Source organism: Dermatophagoides pteronyssinus, unplaced genomic scaffold (genome assembly GCF_027571235.1).
Source record: "Dermatophagoides pteronyssinus isolate colony J.1.1.1.1 unplaced genomic scaffold, Derpt_VIB-CSIC_2022.12 sq0013, whole genome shotgun sequence".
In the NCBI taxonomy this organism is placed as follows: Eukaryota; Metazoa; Arthropoda; class Arachnida; order Sarcoptiformes; family Pyroglyphidae; genus Dermatophagoides; species Dermatophagoides pteronyssinus.
This window is the reverse complement of record NW_027461537.1, coordinates 891,326-909,366: the sequence shown is the minus strand read 5'-3', so window position 1 is coordinate 909,366 and position 18,041 is coordinate 891,326. Positions and strand designations below refer to the sequence as shown.

The 18,041-nt window shown below is 26.4% G+C and overlaps 5 protein-coding genes, 1 non-coding gene and 1 pseudogene across 7 annotated transcripts in view; 4 read left to right on the top strand and 3 right to left on the bottom strand.

Annotated features, from left to right (window-relative positions):
* Positions 1-453: 453 nt before the first annotated feature.
* Prim1 (DNA primase small subunit) lies at positions 454-1,920 on the bottom strand. The gene is made up of 2 exons (XM_027340445.2): positions 1,779-1,920; positions 454-1,714 (listed from the first exon to the last, which is right to left on the bottom strand). Exons 1-2 carry the CDS (start codon positions 1,876-1,878, stop codon positions 522-524), a joined length of 1,293 nt encoding a protein of 430 aa, XP_027196246.2. The 5' UTR covers positions 1,879-1,920; the 3' UTR covers positions 454-521.
* A 98-nt stretch (positions 1,921-2,018) lies between these two features.
* Positions 2,019-3,368, top strand: LOC113790746 (uncharacterized). Its single transcript, XM_027340446.2, has 2 exons — positions 2,019-2,514; positions 2,580-3,368. Exons 1-2 carry the CDS (start codon positions 2,019-2,021, stop codon positions 3,335-3,337), a joined length of 1,254 nt encoding a protein of 417 aa, XP_027196247.2. The 3' UTR covers positions 3,338-3,368.
* A 2-nt stretch (positions 3,369-3,370) lies between these two features.
* LOC113790847 (U11 spliceosomal RNA) lies at positions 3,371-3,574 on the bottom strand. Its single transcript, XR_003474778.2, has one exon. It is a non-coding gene; the product is annotated as a U11 spliceosomal RNA (small nuclear RNA).
* Positions 3,575-3,822: 248 nt separating this feature from the next.
* Positions 3,823-4,335, top strand: LOC113790747 (uncharacterized). The gene is made up of 2 exons (XM_027340447.2): positions 3,823-3,967; positions 4,035-4,335. Exons 1-2 carry the CDS (start codon positions 3,949-3,951, stop codon positions 4,244-4,246), a joined length of 231 nt encoding a protein of 76 aa, XP_027196248.1. The 5' UTR covers positions 3,823-3,948; the 3' UTR covers positions 4,247-4,335.
* Positions 4,336-4,389: 54 nt separating this feature from the next.
* On the bottom strand, positions 4,390-6,340 carry LOC113790743 (pancreatic triacylglycerol lipase-like). Of its 2 annotated transcripts, XM_075821872.1 has the most exons (4): positions 6,322-6,340; positions 6,087-6,161; positions 5,596-5,987; positions 4,392-5,504 (listed from the first exon to the last, which is right to left on the bottom strand). In XM_075821872.1, the coding sequence occupies exons 2-4, from the start codon at positions 6,109-6,111 to the stop codon at positions 4,410-4,412; spliced, it is 1,512 nt and encodes a 503-aa protein (XP_075677987.1). In that variant the 5' UTR covers positions 6,112-6,161; positions 6,322-6,340; the 3' UTR covers positions 4,392-4,409. The 2 variants fall into 2 exon arrangements, with proteins under 2 accessions (XP_027196244.2, XP_075677987.1); XM_027340443.2 differs by lacking the exon at positions 6,322-6,340 and having other exon boundaries at positions 4,390-5,504; positions 6,087-6,284.
* A 6,100-nt stretch (positions 6,341-12,440) lies between these two features.
* On the top strand, positions 12,441-13,214 carry LOC113790690 (ribonuclease kappa-B pseudogene; annotated as a pseudogene).
* A 3,075-nt stretch (positions 13,215-16,289) lies between these two features.
* The window catches only part of LOC113790719 (atrial natriuretic peptide receptor 1-like), a 30,235-nt gene continuing 28,483 nt past the window's right edge, over positions 16,290-18,041 (top strand). Inside the window, exon 1 of the mRNA XM_075821795.1 lies at positions 16,290-16,424. The gene's annotated coding sequence lies outside the window, so the exon portion shown is untranslated. The remainder of the gene's footprint in view (positions 16,425-18,041) is intronic.

The window sequence follows — 18,041 nt, the reverse complement described above, 5'->3', positions numbered from 1 at the left end:
TTGCCACGATCGAGTTTCTCTTTTAACAAACACTTATTATTATCATAATTTTCTCACACAAAACAACTTGATCGACGAGTCAATAATTGTCATTCATATATCCACAAATCGAGATTGTCTGCTCGTAAGGAAAATTTCCCGTAAATATCTCATTGATTTTAACGGCCGATATTTAGAGAATATTTTCTCGGATATTTTTTCTGGTTTATCAAAAAATTTGGCTAATTTCATTTTATAAATGTTTTTTTTTGTTTTCAGGATTTGAAACATTGTTATAATTCGGAAAAATAGTCAAAATATTCATTAGAAATATAATGAAATAAAAATGGATTCTATTGAAGTAAATCTTGCTTTATGTTGTTGGTGATGAACAACAACAACAATGCAATTATCCACCTTCCACATCGGCAACCAATGCAGTTATTTTATGGCAAAATTTTTAGAAAAATTGGATTTTCTTAAAAATATTATTGGCTGTTTTTTTCAATTTTATTAATTTGTTTTTTTAAAATTTAATTAATTTAAAAATCAATTGTGGACCGATCATCTTGTTCGGCTAATTTTATCGGCCGCAAATTACGTTCGATATTTTGGATAAATTTTCGAAACAAATTCAATGATGATGCTAATGATGTTTGATATGCTAGGCTAATTGTTCCATCCGTTAATTTTTCTGATTCTTGTGGTGTTGAAATTTCATCCATTTCTTTAATCAAAGTCAGAAGGGTTGGTACTTTGAATGGATCAAATTGATCCAATTTTTCAAAATCAATTGGAACACATATACGTCCGGTTTTAGGATGCACTGAGAATGGAACTTTAAGTAAATGATTAAGACCACGTGTCACATTGATATCTAAACGTGGATAACAAAGTTGAAGTTTGATTTCTTCCAGAAAATATTTATGTCGATGTTGATTACGATTAAGTAATTGATTAGGACCCTTTGATGAATAGAATTTTATTGACAAGGAACAAATCATTCTCCATCGATCTAAAGAAGTTTTCAATTTCGTTTCATTCGGATTCAATAATGTTTCTAAAATTTCTTCACGTAATGGTTTATCGAGACAAAGATTTGCTATCATCTTAATCTGTTCTTTAGTCGCAAGAAAATCCTGTCTATTTATCATTAATTCTTCAAAATATTCATCGATAATTCGAATCGAACGAATTAATGATGGATGACAACCTTTTAGTCCATCGATTTCTACTTTTTTCGCTTTGAATTGACCACCATCAAAAATGTTTATGAAATTTGCGATTGCATCACGACCATCCGATCCTAAACGTCGAGCACGTTCATCAGCTACCCAACAATGAATACCACGACGACCGGAATAAACCCAAAGAATATTTTTGAAGCCAAAATCTTCACGTAGATATGCCTCAAGAATACGAGCGGCAATCACCATGAACATCCAACATTTTTCACAGATTTCTGCACCTTTACAACATGTACGTACATCATCATAGTCGGTCATATCGATATCGAATACTAATTCTCGAGATTGTGGCTGAAATGACATCAATTTGATTTTACGAGATTCACAAGGTCGCATATTATAGACAGCTCCAATATCGATTTTGATAGGTTGTCGAGACAGTATACATTTACGCATTTCAGCTAATGATTCGAATGAATTAAATCGAAGATAAATATCACCATTAAGGGTGAATGAAAATTCTCTACGAGCGAAATAATCTGGTTCGACTATTTTGTAAAAAGAAAAAAAAATGTTTAAAATATTTAAAAAATATCTGAACATTTTTTTTACCATTTGAATATGATAACCATTGATAGAATAGGCTATAAGGAAAAAGATGGGTATAATAGGCGCCAATATGGCAAGATAAATCCATATTTTGATCGGGCATTTTTTCGAATCTAAAATGAATTCAACAAACGAATGTAAGCGATACTTGTAATTTTGCGCGCATTTTTTCGATCATATCAACGATTGAATGGATAAACTCATTTCTTATTTTCCGTATACATTTGTTCGAATCCGTATTCTATGAATGTCACTGGCCGCGTGTTTATTATTTTCAATTCTGAAATTCTCGTGGCTAAAAATTTTTCTGGATCAATAAAGAAAAAAAATATGGATACTTTAAATAAAGTTAAATTAAATTTTATTACCGCAATCGATACATCAAAACCGGAAAATTGTGAAAATTTTGTTTATTGGCCTGCATCGCAGCCACCACCTAATCCTGAATTTAAATTTGAAAAATTTCAAAATCGTACAAAATTATTGGCCAAAGATACAATTTTATTTGAATCATTCAATGATAATACTAATGATGATTTTAATTATTTTGCTGCCACTATTGATCCTAATAATTCTGGACGTTTAGTTTGTAAACCAGCTAAACTATATAGAATGTTACCGAATTATGTAAATTTACTTGATGCTGAAAATGCAGATGAAAGTATACGTCTCACTAAACGTGAACAAATGGATGAATTGAAAGGAAAATTTGGTTCGAAAAAAACACAAAGAGATTTAGGTGGGTTCACTTTTTTTCCATCAGCGAATTGGATATTAATTTTGTTTTTAAAATGTTTTTCTTAGCGAGTAAACGAAAATATGAAATTCATTTTGGTGAAGGTGATGCAGAAAATTTGCCAACTTTAAATAACAATATTTTCTCCGAAAATAATGATGAAAAAACTGACCAAAATCAAATCAACAACGATTCAACACAATCGGCAAAGTCGACAATCATGCCGGAAAGAAATGAAACGGCTAAAGACGTATCTGAAGTTTATAAATTAAATGATATAATTTTAGAATCAGAAGAACAAGCAATAATTGAATATGAACGTGAATTATTGGAAAAAATCAAAAATGATTATCTAAAAGAATTGTGCGCAAAAAATAATGATCAAAAATATCGTGTGATGGCCATCTATGCTGATGTATTGTTGCAATTACTTTCATTATCCGCATTTCAGATGCGTAAAGCCGATCCATTACCATTGATTGTTGGTGATATTAAAAAATATGTATTTGATCGTTATACATCGACAAAAAATGTTTCAAGTAGACAACAGCAATATGTATTGACTGATCAAAACAAAGATCGTATTCTAATCCATGTATTCATATTGATCATTATTTTAAACAAATATCGACCAATCGATTTGGATAAGATACAAAAATATTGTTCAGTTAAAATGTCACATTTACGTAGAATTTTTGAATTGATTGGTTGTCATATTGAAAATTCACGATCGTTAACCGGATTGACACAAAAAGTTGCCTGTTTTCGTTTACCATTGAATGTTTATAAAGAACCGGCCAAATTGAAACGTTTTAAAAAAGCCTAATAAAATTGAAAGTTTTCGTTTTTTAATTAAATTTGTGGAGCGCTTAATTCTTCGAAATCGAAGCAGCTATACTCCACTTGTTGCAAAAATTATGAGTTCAGAATCTCTTGATAACGATTCTAAATGTATTTTGATTGCAAATCAGCCGATACCGATTGCCAAAATACATCAACCATCTTTGATTTCGAATAGTATTTATTACTGAATACTATTCGGGTAAAGGTTAACTCCCTTTTCAAAGATCAAACATGTGATAGGGTGAATTATTCGTACCAAACAATCCAATAAATTCATTACAGTTTTTAAAGTCAATTTCCGAATTTTTTCAATATTTAGAATTGAATAAAAATATTATTCTTCCGGGAGAAAATGGCTTCTTATTGAATAAATTATTGAATTTTATATAATAAAATTAATACAATTGAAATTTAATTTAGAAAAAAATTAAAAGTTTTTGTTATAATGATTAAATTTCCTGTGATTTTTAAATAAAAATTGGTTCCAAATAAGCGTTTGCTTGCGTAAAGGAAAATTTTCGGTTGATATTCATGCGTAATTTTTTTTTTTTGAAATCAAATTGCGTAATAATCACAAGTGAATATTTGTAAATAATGGGTCAGATGATGACAAGTAAGTTGAATGTTTGCTTTAATTTGATTAACAAAACCTAATTTATGTTTTTATATCAACAATGAAGAAGGTTTAGCTATTCTAAGTGAAAAAACAATTAACGCTACTAAAGTATTGAAACAGCCATTTAAATCAAGTCCATTTCGTCGTGAATTACGTGAAAAATGTGATGAAATGAATCAACGACGACAACAAAAACAAATTGATGGCGGTGAACGGATGCCAATGATCAAATCTTCTTCGAAACAAAATGATCAAGCCAAGAAACAAAATGAATGAATAAAAATAAAAATTTAAATCAATTTTTTTTTATTTGATTGAATTTATTCAAAAAAAAAAAAAAAGAAAAAATGAAATATATTTACAAATAATAAAAATAAATTAAATTAAAAAAAAAGTGTAAAGAAATTTTTAAATAAATCAAAATGAAGAAAAAAAAATATCAATGTGTTATACAACGTTTCATCATGTTACTTTTACCCGGCCATACATAATGATCAATATGACAAAAAAATAATGGTTCATTATGTACAACATGTATAGGTGCTAATTTTATCCATGATATTGTAATAAATAATTCTGTTGATTTTAATCTAATAATTTCATTATTATCATTTAATGATGGTTGTAATGTAACTAAAATATATGCTATTCGTTTAAATGATAATGAATTTGGTTGTAAAATTAATTTACTAAGACGATGATTTGGTCGTAATTGTGGATAATGTTTTGGATAAAGTTTTTCATTCAATATAATTTGATTAGATAATTTATTATTTTGATCATTTTTTGTAACAATCGTTACGGAAACAGTTACATTACCAATATTATGAGGTATAAATTGTCCTAATTTTACTATCAATTGATATTGATATTGACAATGACGTTTAGTTTGTGAATAAAAATCCGATGTTTTTAGATACCATTTACCTTGTGGTGAAAATTTTGTCAAACCTTGCTTTAATATAGCATATTCAGCATCATAACCCATCAATGCACATGTTGTTTCACCATGACCATTTACCAATAAATCTTCACATCCACATTCACCATTAATAAACATCTGATAATTTGGACATAATACACCAATAAATTGACATTGTTGATTCCATAATGATTCAAAAAACCATTCATGTGAACGATAATGTGAACAGAATAATAGATAACGTGGAAATTGTAGTAAACTTGTTAATGGTCCATCACCATTTGTTAATTCTTCAAGTGGTTTAGAAAATTTATCTTGCCAACAGCCCGGTTGAACTGTACCGGAATTTGGAAAAAAATCAATATCACCATATGGTATGGTTAATCCTAATGAAAATGTTGGATGAAAATCTGAATGTATAACATCCATAAATCCTGCTTGAAAACGATTTAAACGTTGTTGTGGTGGTCGTCGCTGAAAATATGGCCGTGGACCAGCATCCATTACTGTAACACGGCCAATATAGGTGAGATCGCCAGCAAATCCACACATAAAACCGCCTAAACTATGTCCAATACAATGAATCTGTTCACCATTCAAATGATATTTTGACTATCATTTTTGTAAATTATATAAAAAAGAATTTGAAAGCAAAAAAGAATTTTTACATTATTTTCTTTTAACAAATAAAAAGATTGAATACCTTAAGAAAATTGATAAATCTTGATAAATATAATGAATAACTTTGTATAATCATAGCAGCAACAAATAATTCATTTATACTTCGCCAACCAACAAATATAACATTTTGATCATCACGTATAAGCAATAAATGTATAGCATCTCGTACCCATTTAGCAAATAATCGATTATCTTGCCAACCATTAATAAGAAATACTGTACGTTTATTTGGATTATAATTTGATTGATGTATGGATGATTGATCATTGATACAAAGTTCTTGACCAATATCTGGATTCAAACGACTGTATAAATAAAAACGTACGGATGAAATACTTTTGGAACGAGGAAATAATTCATTCCATATTGGTTCCCATTTTCCTGGTGTTGGTAATGATATCATTGATGTTGTTCCTAATGAACAGACAAAAAAAACATTTATCAGAGAATATACGATTCAAATTTCAATTTTAGCCAATTAAATTTAGAAAGAAAATGAAACCATAAACATACGTTTTAAACCATTTTTCATCATCATTTCGTTTAAATTATTTTGTTGAATTCGTTTTATTGACAATTTATTTTGATCTTTATGATCGATATTGTTTGTAGATAAAATCGATGATAATGCATTATTATTATTATTATAATTATTGGCCATTAAAGAATTTGAAGAATTTTTTACTGATAATAATAATAATTGTGCACAATCTAATTGTGGACAAAACGTAATAATTATTGTAAATACAAGAATAAATGATGATAAATTCATGTTTGTTTCAAATTAGATTCAACTATTCTGTAAAATGAAAAAATACTGTTGAAGAGATCTACGAAATTTGGCAATCAAATAAAAATGTTGTTGTTGTTGATGATAGAATTTAATTTCACTTTTTTTTAATAAAGTTATTTCAAAAATCATCAAAAATCATCAAAAATTTCACTTAAAAACATCATTTTTTATGATTGATAAAAATTATGTTCAAAATTTTTCTTGAAATTGAAATCGAAAACATTTTGGTTTGCTTGCAACAACAACAACAAAAATTGGTTTGTCGATATGGTATGGTGCGTAATGGACAAAAAAAACATTGAAACGAAAGTAAATAATAAAATGGTCAAAGAAAAAAAAATTTGTTGATGATGGTTTTAATGAGAGTAAGAGAAAAGTGAATATCTAAAGAGTGAGATTACTTCATAGAGAAATTATCTAAATAACATAACGAAACAAAAAAAAAAGAGAAAGAGATAGTAAGCTTGGTTCAAATGTTGGGTATGTTTGAACTTTTTTAAAACCAACCGAGAAAAAAAACAAAAAACAATCGATGAAAATGTTTGATTAAATACTTTTTCTTAAAATGATGTTTTTTTTCTTTTCTTGATGATTGCCGATATATTTATAATATTAAGGCTATATGGATGGGAAATTTTATTTTATTTTTTTGTAATAAAAGTAATATTTTCATGAAAGAATTATTAATAAAAATAACGCAATGTTTAAAAACTATTTGATAATTACAATTACATTTAAAATCATATAGGATTTTTGGCCTGACAAATTGATTGACAATTTATAAAAATCATATGAACCATTTTCATTCACTTTAGAAATTATCGATGATGGAATTTTGGTTTTGTCCATTAACCTGGTCTGTGGAAAACATTTTTTTTTTGTTTTGTTTTTCGTTTGAAATTTCAACAAAAAAGAAAGAAATCAGGTTATCATCATCACTTTTTGAAAAATGAATTGAAAAAAAAACAACTAAACATCAATTTCGTTTTTTTTTGTATGATAAATGTCAAAATTTAGTCTAAAAAAAGTATTGGAAAATTATTGAAACTGAAATTTTCATTGAATTGAATTGATTTGAAAAGTGTTTACCACCTTTATGGGCTGAATTTTTTTTTCTTTTTTTGTTCTACTTTTGTCCATGCTAATGATGATGATGAGGATAATGACAAGATAAAGAACTTAGAAATGACCTACTGGAATTTTGTTTTAGTCAAAATAAAAAACCAAAGATGATAATGACGAATTGAATAAGTCGTGTGGCAATTATTCACATCATCATCATTATTTTGACCAACGGTTTCTTTCTTTTTTTTTCGTTATTCTCAATGGTTAATCATCATCATCATGGTTTTTTTGATTGATTATTGAACAGTAAAATCCCGTTCAATGAAGACAATAGAGTTTCATGTCAAACTAAACAATGATAATGAAGTTATCAGTTGAAATTATGTTTTGTTTTTTTTCGGCTAAAATTGAAAACAAAACAAAAAAATTCAAAGACAACCAACCAATCCAAGGAATGACATTGAGCAATGGATAATTTTTTTTTCGCAAGTAGATTTGATTATCATGACCATCATCATCATTATATGATTGAAAATAGACAAGAAAATAAACTAAAACAAATTCGATTTCTCTGTTCAAAACTTAATGAACAAAAACAATTTTCATCTCAAAAAAAAATTCAATAGGAATAGTTAATGAAAATGAGTTCATTTGTTTGTCTAATAATAGTTTTTTTTGTTTCTGTTGCCTAGCTTATTGTTTCGATTTTCAAAAAAAAAAATTATATCATCGACAGGTTTTCATGGATAAATAAAAAATGGTAAACCAAAAATGATCATTTATTATCACTTGAAATCAAAAAAAAAAGAATATCGAAAATCATCTCTGCCTTATCTGATCGATCATCATTTTTTCTTGTGATTAAACCAAAGAAAGATAGGAAGGAAACGATAATCGTTGAATTGAAATTTGAAACATTTTAAAACATTTTCGTTTTTCTATTTCAACATATAAATGATTAATAATTAATCAACAGAAATAAATGATAATGATTCCATTGAAAATAATCATTAAAATGTCTAGAATATTTTCTTAAATTTCTTAAATTAATCATTATTTTTTCGAAATCTTAAATGTATCGGATAATTTTTTTTTACTTTTATCATTTCCGATGACCGATTCTTTTGGATTAATAACATTGATTTTGTTGATTTTTTTCTCTGAAAAATTACTAATAATAGCAACAACAACGACAACGGAAAAAAATATTCCTGAAATTCTTGATTCAATATTTTGAAATTTGTAAAAACTTTTTTGTTGTTGTTGTTGTTTCTGTTCGGTAATTACTGACGTATTAATCTTTATATGTTTATATTATACACATGTTTTTCATTATAATAAGCTATCCAGAGTACAGTTATTAGAGTTTTTTTTGTTAATTTAATGTTCAAAGTTTCTAAACCATTTGTTTTTGGAAATTAAAATTGAAAATGTAGAAAAATGAAGAAAAAAAGAGTAAACAAAATGACCGAAATATAAAACTTATTTTGATAATAACATTTTCATTTGGATTATTCTTATTTTGTTAGTCTTAATGATGATGTTAATGTGGAAAAAAATTCTTCTTTGTTTGTTTCATAAGAATTCTGTATAATGATGATGATTTTCATTAAGAAATGAAATTCAATGTTTACGGTAATTTTCCTAGTGTTTTTTATTCTGCCAAGAATATCAATGTTTATTTTCAAAAATGAAAAAATGATTCACATTTATAAAATTAGGTTTTTATTTTTTGGCTGTTGTTTTGAATTGACAAGTCCAAAATTCTCAAGTTTTATCATGAACATCATGAAATTTATATCATTTTTTTTCGAAATTCATTCATTTATAAATCTACTCAAATTCTTTGTTGTTGTTTTTCATTTGCCATAGATAAATGAATGTCTTCCCATTTAACATCGTTATAAATTATTCTGTGTAACACTTTGATTTCATTCATCAAATTAGCATAATGATAATGTTTTTTTTTTTGTTTTGTTTTGTTTTGATCTTTTATCCAAAGTTGATTCAATGAAAAAAAAACATTAAATTAATGAAATGAAATGAATCTAAGAAAAAAAAATGATAAAATTTTCAGAATTTTCACTTTTATTGTTCTGTTTTTTTTATTCCGGATGCTAATTTTCTAATTTATTTGGTTTGGTTTTTTTGTTTCGAAAATTTTTTTCTTTTATCATCATCCACATCCGCCCACACATATCGATTATAATGAAGAAATTTTGTTTCAAATATTTTTCTGAATACTTTCTGTTTTGATGTTTGAATTTTGTTGAAAATCATAAATCATAATAAATCATGGAAAAAAATGGAATATTGTAGATTTAATGATGGTAAAAATCGATCGATTGATTTGAACCAAAAAAAAAAAAAATAAAATAAAGAAAGTAAAGAATCGATTCGATCGACAACCGAACAACAGTGTACATCAAACCAGTGAATTTTGCATTTTTTGCTACCAAGCTTTCAGGATTCAAAATATTGATCGAAATACAAAGAGTAAAGTAAAGTAAAAAAAAATTCAATCGATCAAAAATCATCAATAAAGATCGATAAAATTAAAAAGATTAAAAAAAATTCTCGTGTAAAATTTTGAAAGTTTACAATTCAATAATAATATCTTTTTTTTTACTTTTGATTGAAAAAACAGAACAACTGGAATTCGTATATATATAAATGGGTCAAATGTAAATTGATTTGTTGTAATCGTTGAATTAATCCGAAAATGTAAATACAATCATCATCATCATCCTTCATCATTATGATTGATTGATTGATCAATTTTCATTTGTATTTTTTGGTTTTTCCTACTACTACTATGGATAATATTTCGCCTTTAAAAATTTTGAATGGGATAATTTGATAGATTGTTGATGCTAAAAATACTGAACAAATTTTTTTTCGTTCTTAATCAAATCAATAATCAAATGATTGATATGATCAAATGGCTAACTAGAATATTTGAACATAAATATAAATCGTATGGTGATAATATTTTTGATCCAAAACATTGAAAATTTGAAATTAAACAATTCAAAAATAATAAATTCTGAAAACATTGTTCGAATATCAAAAATTAGATTTGCCATTATTAATTCTTTGTGTATATTCTTTCTTTGAGAAAAATGATTCATTCTTTTAACCGGATGATGGCAAAAAAAATCCTGGAATTCAATCTAATAATACGATGCAAGCATGTTGTAAGAGAAAACAATAGAATTAGAAAAAATAAATTATTTAAAAACCACAAATAATAATCGCATTACAATCAATGATATTATCTTTTTCATAATAATAATAATAAAAATGGAAATCGATAACACTTGGATTTTGTTCATCAAAGGTCAAGAGTTTCAGTATCTGACACTATGTATATACTATTTCTTCTTCTTCTTTTTTTCACTATCATCAATCATTAATTTTGACAACTATTTCATTGGTTTTGATCATCCATCAGACTAAATTGAAAAATGAGTATAAATTTGAATTTCAAGTGCCATAAATAGCCAGTAGTTGTTGCTAAAATCCAAAATGGATTTTTATTATTGAAATAATCGTTAACAGGAAAAATTATTAATTCAATTAAAATTGAAAAAATGAAAAAACAAAAAACACAATCAATCGATTATGTGAATGTCCATCAATAAATCGTGACCATCATTATAATAGGAAAAGATAAAACAAAAACACTCCAATTGCAATTAATATGCAAATTTTTTTTTTTTTGTTTCTCTAGTTACCTCCTTCCCCTTTTCATCACTATTTAACACTTTCAAATGTCATTATTGGTTCCATGATTCCATGGTTCCAGATCATTCTATCCAATAGAATTTATTAAATTAATTGATTCAATAGATCCATGAAAATGTACTCATTTTTGTCAATGATATTAATGAAAAAAAATGCAATTCATTCAACATATTTGTCTGACAAGCAAACATGTGTGAACATTTATATTGATAGCTGCCAGGCTGTTGTTATATCATGTATGTTGAATGAATAAACAGAATATCGGTAAAATGGAATATTATTTTATTGAATCCAAATGGATTTTGTGAATGGAATTTGTTTTTATTTTCATTTTCTTGGCTTCATTTTATGTCAAATTTCCCGTTTTTTTTTCTCAATTCATCATTAGTCATGAATGGTATACATTATCCAATTGGATAATAATTCAAATTCTTTTCCCACTCATTTTCCATCATTATCGATATCAAAATAGTGGCCGGAAATGAATTAGTTTTTTTAGTACCATGAAAAAAACAAAATAATTATTTTTTTTGGATTTTCGTAAGAATTCCGAACCAATCATTTATATTTTATTCAATCAAATGTTCAAAAATAAATATAAAATGTAACTCTAGGCATCAAAACAAAAATAAAAAAAAAGGAAAAAGATTTTCGTTTGATCCAGAAATGTATTTTGTTGTTGTTGTTGTTGTTTTAGTTTGAAAAGAAAAACATTAGATTTTTAGCAAATTTTGTTTCCAAATCAATGAGTTATCATTCTAGGAATCTGTCAGATTCAATTTAGAAAAAATAATTTCAGATCCTATCAAACAAACAAACCAACGATAACAGAGACAGTGCACAAAATAAAATGTGGTCAACTAAAGATGAATGATTCTTTTTTTGGTTTCCTGTGTTGAACCATGATGACCATGATAATGTTGATGTTGATGATGATAATTGAATTAAAATCAATTCTTCAAGATCAACAACAACAATGTATTATTCTTATAGAATTTTAAAAGAGAAATCAAAACTAAATCTTTATTCACTGATAATGGTCATGTCGAAATGAGTTAATTTTTTTTCAAAACTATTTGAAATACTAATTGGATAATGTTATCAGTTGATGATTCGATCAGAATTATATAATTATGATTGAAAAAAAGGTAAATTTTTTTTCGGATTCAATTAGCGCCATCTGTTGTTTGCTTTATCATGATAATGATGATGTTGATGCATTCATTTTTTTTCAATACCATCTGTTGATCGTATAAACGCCTCATCCAAAAATGATCAAATATTGTTTTCGTTTTTTGCATTTGTGAGTTATTATAATTTGTTGTTGACTCGACGTTGGTTCTGGTTCTATTTTTGATGTTTTTTTTTGTTCGCATTAGAAATTTTTGATAAAAATTTTCATTACAAACAATTTTCTATTCAATTGTAAAAAAGGTGAGTTTGAATTATTATTATTATTTTGTTATTAATTACTAACATACAATTCATTAGGTCGAGGATATTTTGAAAATTGATTCTATTTTTATCGATTAATCTTTGAATTGGTCAAGTCAAATCAGTCATTATTTTTTCATCATGGTATCATTACGTGTTTGTGGACCAAATTTTTCGCTTTGTTGTACATTGATATCTGTTTGGGGTTTTATCATGTTACCAATAATGGGCGTTTTATTATCAAAACATTCATTAACATTTGCCGAAGATCTTGTTGAAGATATTGAATTCAATACAACTGATGAATTTTTACATAAAGCTAGTGAACGTTATGATGAAGCGGCAAAAACATGTTATGTAGCCGGTATAATCTATCTTGGATCATTTGCCTTTTCATTATGGCAATTATTTCTCAATCGAAAAGCTGCAAATAAAAATTAGATACAAAAAAAAAGTTGTAATTAATGTTGAAAATGAACAAAAAAAAAATAATATTTTCAAAATGTAAATTTGCAATCACAAGACATTACACCACACACACACACACATACATAATCAACAGAACCGAGAGAATATTTTATTTCATTTGTTTTTGTTTTTTTTTTTTGAAAAAAAAGTAATATTTGTTTGATAATCGAGAAATTTCTTTTTTTTATGTGATTCACAATTCATTCATTTATCCTTATTCATATTCATATTTATCATATTGATTCTACAATAAAAAAAATGTCTGTGTGGATTTAAACAAGAGAAAAAAGAAACAAAATCAAATAATCAAGAATAATCAAGAAAATTTGTTTTCCACACGCACGCACACACACTAAATAAATCGATTTATACATAATTTTTTTTACTTATTTTATTGTTTTCCTAAGGTTTCCTAATTAAAACAATATGAGATTATTATGAAAATGATCAATAACATTTAGATAATCATTTATAGTTATCTATATGAGATCAATAAAACTATGCAAAATATTCCATAAGTCTTTTCCAATAGCAATGTCTGAACAAAAAATATTCCGTTTGAAATCATATCGAGATCGATAATGATGACGTGATATCCCAAGAAAAGAGGAAAAAATGGATCATATTGATATATTATATACAGCAACAACAACAACAGCAAAAAAACGAAGAGAATCCTGTCTGAATCGATTATCTTTACATCATTTTTTTTTCTCTCAAAAAGATATTTATCCGATTCAGACCATGTGGTTCTTAGGTTCTTCTTGGTGTTGTGTGCATGTGTGTGTGTGTACGGTTAACGTTAAATACGGATATTTATGAAAAACGAAAAAATCCATTATATAGATGTTTTTCCAGTTGTTCCAATAAGACAATGCCGTTATTACACAGAATCCAATTCATTCATCCATTCTGATCATCATCACGCATATAAAAAGTTTTGAAAATGAATTCATTTGGCAGAATTCTTTCATTTGTTCATTTGTCGTTTTTTTTTGGATCATACACAAGGATTTTTATTCGGTTCAATATTTCAACATTCGAAAATCTTTCAAGATTTTTGCAAAATTTGATTGATTCCTTTTCCACGATGGCAATGATGATAAGTGACAAAAAAAAAACATTGAAATATCTTGTGAAATAATCTTTTAAAATTTGATTATTTAATCCGTTTTCGCTTCAAATGTTAAATGATATATATTTTTTTTTTTTTTTTGAAATTTTTGTTTGTGTGAAAAAATTAGTTTGTTTATGACAACCAGAATACAAAAAATAAATTTAAATTCTTCACTTATATCATTTTTTTTAATTGCCAAAACAACAAGAACCAACAAACTTTTTTTCGAATCTTTTTCAGTGATGTTTCACACATTTAGTGTTTTTGACAGGTTAACAACCAAAACAGAACAACAACAAAAATAAAACAGAACCAAACAACTTTTCAAATTTTGTTGTTGTTTTGGTAGTTTTTTTTAAATTTACTGTTTATGTATTCACATCAGAATCATTTTCATTTTTGAACAAATTAATTTCATCAAGAAAATATATAGTTTTCCATTTTGTTTGAACCATTCGAGGATACCTGGATTCATTCAACAACAACAAAAAAAAAGACAATCGAGATACCGCCATACCCACATTGATTTCCGTTTTATTTTGAGCTTTTTACTATGGTTTCCTTTTGTTTTCTCTATGTGTTAAAATTGTTTGCAATCAACAACAAAATCTATTGGAAAAATTAATTAGAATTCTTGAGAAATTTGAAAATTATTTTCTCATTACATCGATCCAACAACAACAACAACAACAACAACAATGAAAACAGGAAAAAAATTAGTTGTTGTTATTCCATCCTCTATTCCTCACTGAATCACATTCTGTTAATGTTTCATGTTACTATTTCGGATGAATGATGAACAAAATAATAAACCAAAAACAACAACCAGAAACAAAAAAAAGAAAAAAGAAAAGAAAAATTTCTGATCCAAAATAGAAATTTGAAAGCAAAGAAATGTTCCTTCTCTCTCATGTCTCTGTTATTTAATACTTTTGTTTGTTTGTTTGTTCCATTTCATTTGTTTCTCATTGGCAAAATCAAAACAATCATCATCATCATCATCATCGACTACTCAGTTGATCAATTACTTTCTTCCCGCTTTTTCAATCTTTTTTCAACAAATCCATCTAATATATTACATAATATATCTTGTCATCATCATCATCATTTTTAAGATTGTCAATCTAGTTTTTGTTGTTGTTTAATGTCCGTTTTCTTCGGTTCATCGGTTAATATATTTTCGGATTATTTTGTGTGTGTGTTGGTAAAAATAGAAATCTTGTTGACAAAAAAAAACAGAAAAGAAATGAAATAAAATTCCATCTTACTATTTCGATTCTACCATCATCATCATCGTCATCATCACTATCGTCAGAATCATCATCAACAACATCATCATATTTCATTCAATGAAAAATAAAACAAAACAAATAATTTAAGTGAAACAAAACATTTCAATGTCATTCTTGTCTTGATCATCATAAGTTATCATCATTTTTTTTCTGTTTGTTTGTTTGTTTGCTGTCCATGATTGTTGATGGAATAAATTTTATTCATTCATTCATTCATTTTATACGTATGTCAGAATTATATTTATTTATTTTATTTATCTTTATATAAATGAAAACAAACAGAACAAAAAACAATCATCATCATTATCATCAAGCGGCTACAGAATTTCTGGACAAAAAAAAATTCCATTTAAAACAAACCAAACCAAACAACTATATGTGTATGGCGGCAACAACAAAATTACCAGAACAACCAAGTGAAAAAAAACAAAGAAAATTAATTGTCAACATTAAAAACAGATTATCAAACAACACACAACCCAAAAAAAAAAGCTAAATGTGTTGACCAGCAAAAAGAATTTTACATCATATTTTTTTTTCCCGAAAACTACTTTAACTTTTATGTTTCGAAATTTCTTTTGGTTCGTTTTTTTTGAAAAAACAGAATTCAGAAAAATTCTCAAGATAACGGTGTTTTTTCATTGACTTTATTAGAACTCATACGTAAATTGATAAAACACGCACATGTTTCAACATAAGAAAAAAAGCATTAATCTTAATTGTTGCAATTAAACTAAAGTGAAGTTCATTTTCATATTTCATTTCTTTTCTCTCTCTATTTATTTATTCTGGTTTTTAAGTGAAAAACAAAATTATAGTTTATTCATAAAATATATGTTGCGTGTTCAAGAATAACATTATCTTTATCTTTTTTTTTTTTTGTTTTTGTTTTCGTCGAAAGAATATTACTTATTTTCTTTTCTCTTTCGGAAAAGGTAAGTTATAGCTTCATTTTGTCTTCTCTTTTCCAGAAAATTTTCTGATTTTTTTCACTATGTTTTCGGAAATTTTTGCCAACCCCATTGGCTTTTTTTTTTGTTCATTTCCCCTTTTCCATTATTTTTTCTCTGTTATCTTATATGAATTTGATCCGATTTGAAAGCTGTAAAGAAAAAAAAAACTTAAAATCTTTTAATTTAGTTAAAAGAATGGCAAATTTAATCAGGAAAAAAAATCCTTTTTTTTTGTAAAAAAAAATCAAGATCAACGTTTTTGACAGAATTTTTTAGGCCTATTAAAAATTTTTATCCAATAAACAAAAAAATCAACAAAACAAAACAAAAGAAAAAAAGATCCGATTCGGATGTTCAAAGTTGAATGTGATTGATGATCTTTGATTTAAATTCTATAAATCTTATCAAAGAAAAGAAAAAAATAATAATTCAAAAATCTTCTTTGTTAACGGATAAAAATTTCATCATCATCATCATCATCATTATTGAATGGGTGGCAAAAAAAAGATGATGATACATCAAATTATTCAATGTTTTATTGTCATTCAACCAACCAACCAGCCAAAATCATTCAATCAATTTTCCCTTCCAATAGATTTGTTGGCCGGAAAGAAAAAAAACCTCAAACTAGAATAAAAATCCATCGAAACATGATCCATTCTATCCATCATATATATAAAAGTTTGTTTTTTTGATTATCCTAACAGTGACAGAGAGAGAGAGAGAGAGAGAGAGAGAAAGGAGAAATTATTATTAGCAGTAATAATTTTTTTTTATGGTACATATTTCTAACTTACATTTTTTTTTCTCTTTGGATCGTTAATAGACAATATAATCGTAATAAAAATAATGATAATTTTCCTCAAAAACACTAAGCAGAATGTTGACTTGGCGGTTTTCTTTTTTGCATGCATGCATGTTGAATAATATCAATGCGATAAACTGTACCGAAGAAGGCAGAAAAAAATGATGGATAGAAATTTGTTTTTTTTTGGAACGAAATCTCATCTTTATCAAGGCTTGAAATCTTGAATTATCAGAAATCAGTCTACTCAAGAAAAAAGTTTCGACAGTTTTTTTTTCGCTCTCGTCATTTTGTTGTCTATAATCAAAAATAAAATATGAAAATTCAAATCAAAATGAAAAAATCATAAAACAGAATAATTGGAGTTTCAATGTTTAGAATTTTAATGAATCCAGAAAAATATTGAAAAAAAAGAAAAATTTACGAAAAAAAATCTAAATATTCAAGAAAATTTTTCCCTGCTTATTTTGCGTTGATTTGAACAAATCTTTTTTTTTGCAAATCATATTTTTGCAAATCGTATTCGTTTCAATTTGCTCAATACATTTTTTTGCAGTTGATTGAACATAATTTACTTGGTAGAAATATTTTCAATCAAAAGAAACGGAAAAAAAAGAAACCAAAAACAAAATTTTTATGTTGATATATCCCATTAATGAAGTCTGTTGTCGTTATTTATATTCCAATTCTGTATTCTGTATTAAACATTGAATTCATTTATTTTAGTTATTTTTTTTCTTCAAATAAATTCAAATCATCAAAAAAAAATTTCATTATCATCATATTCGTTGTTC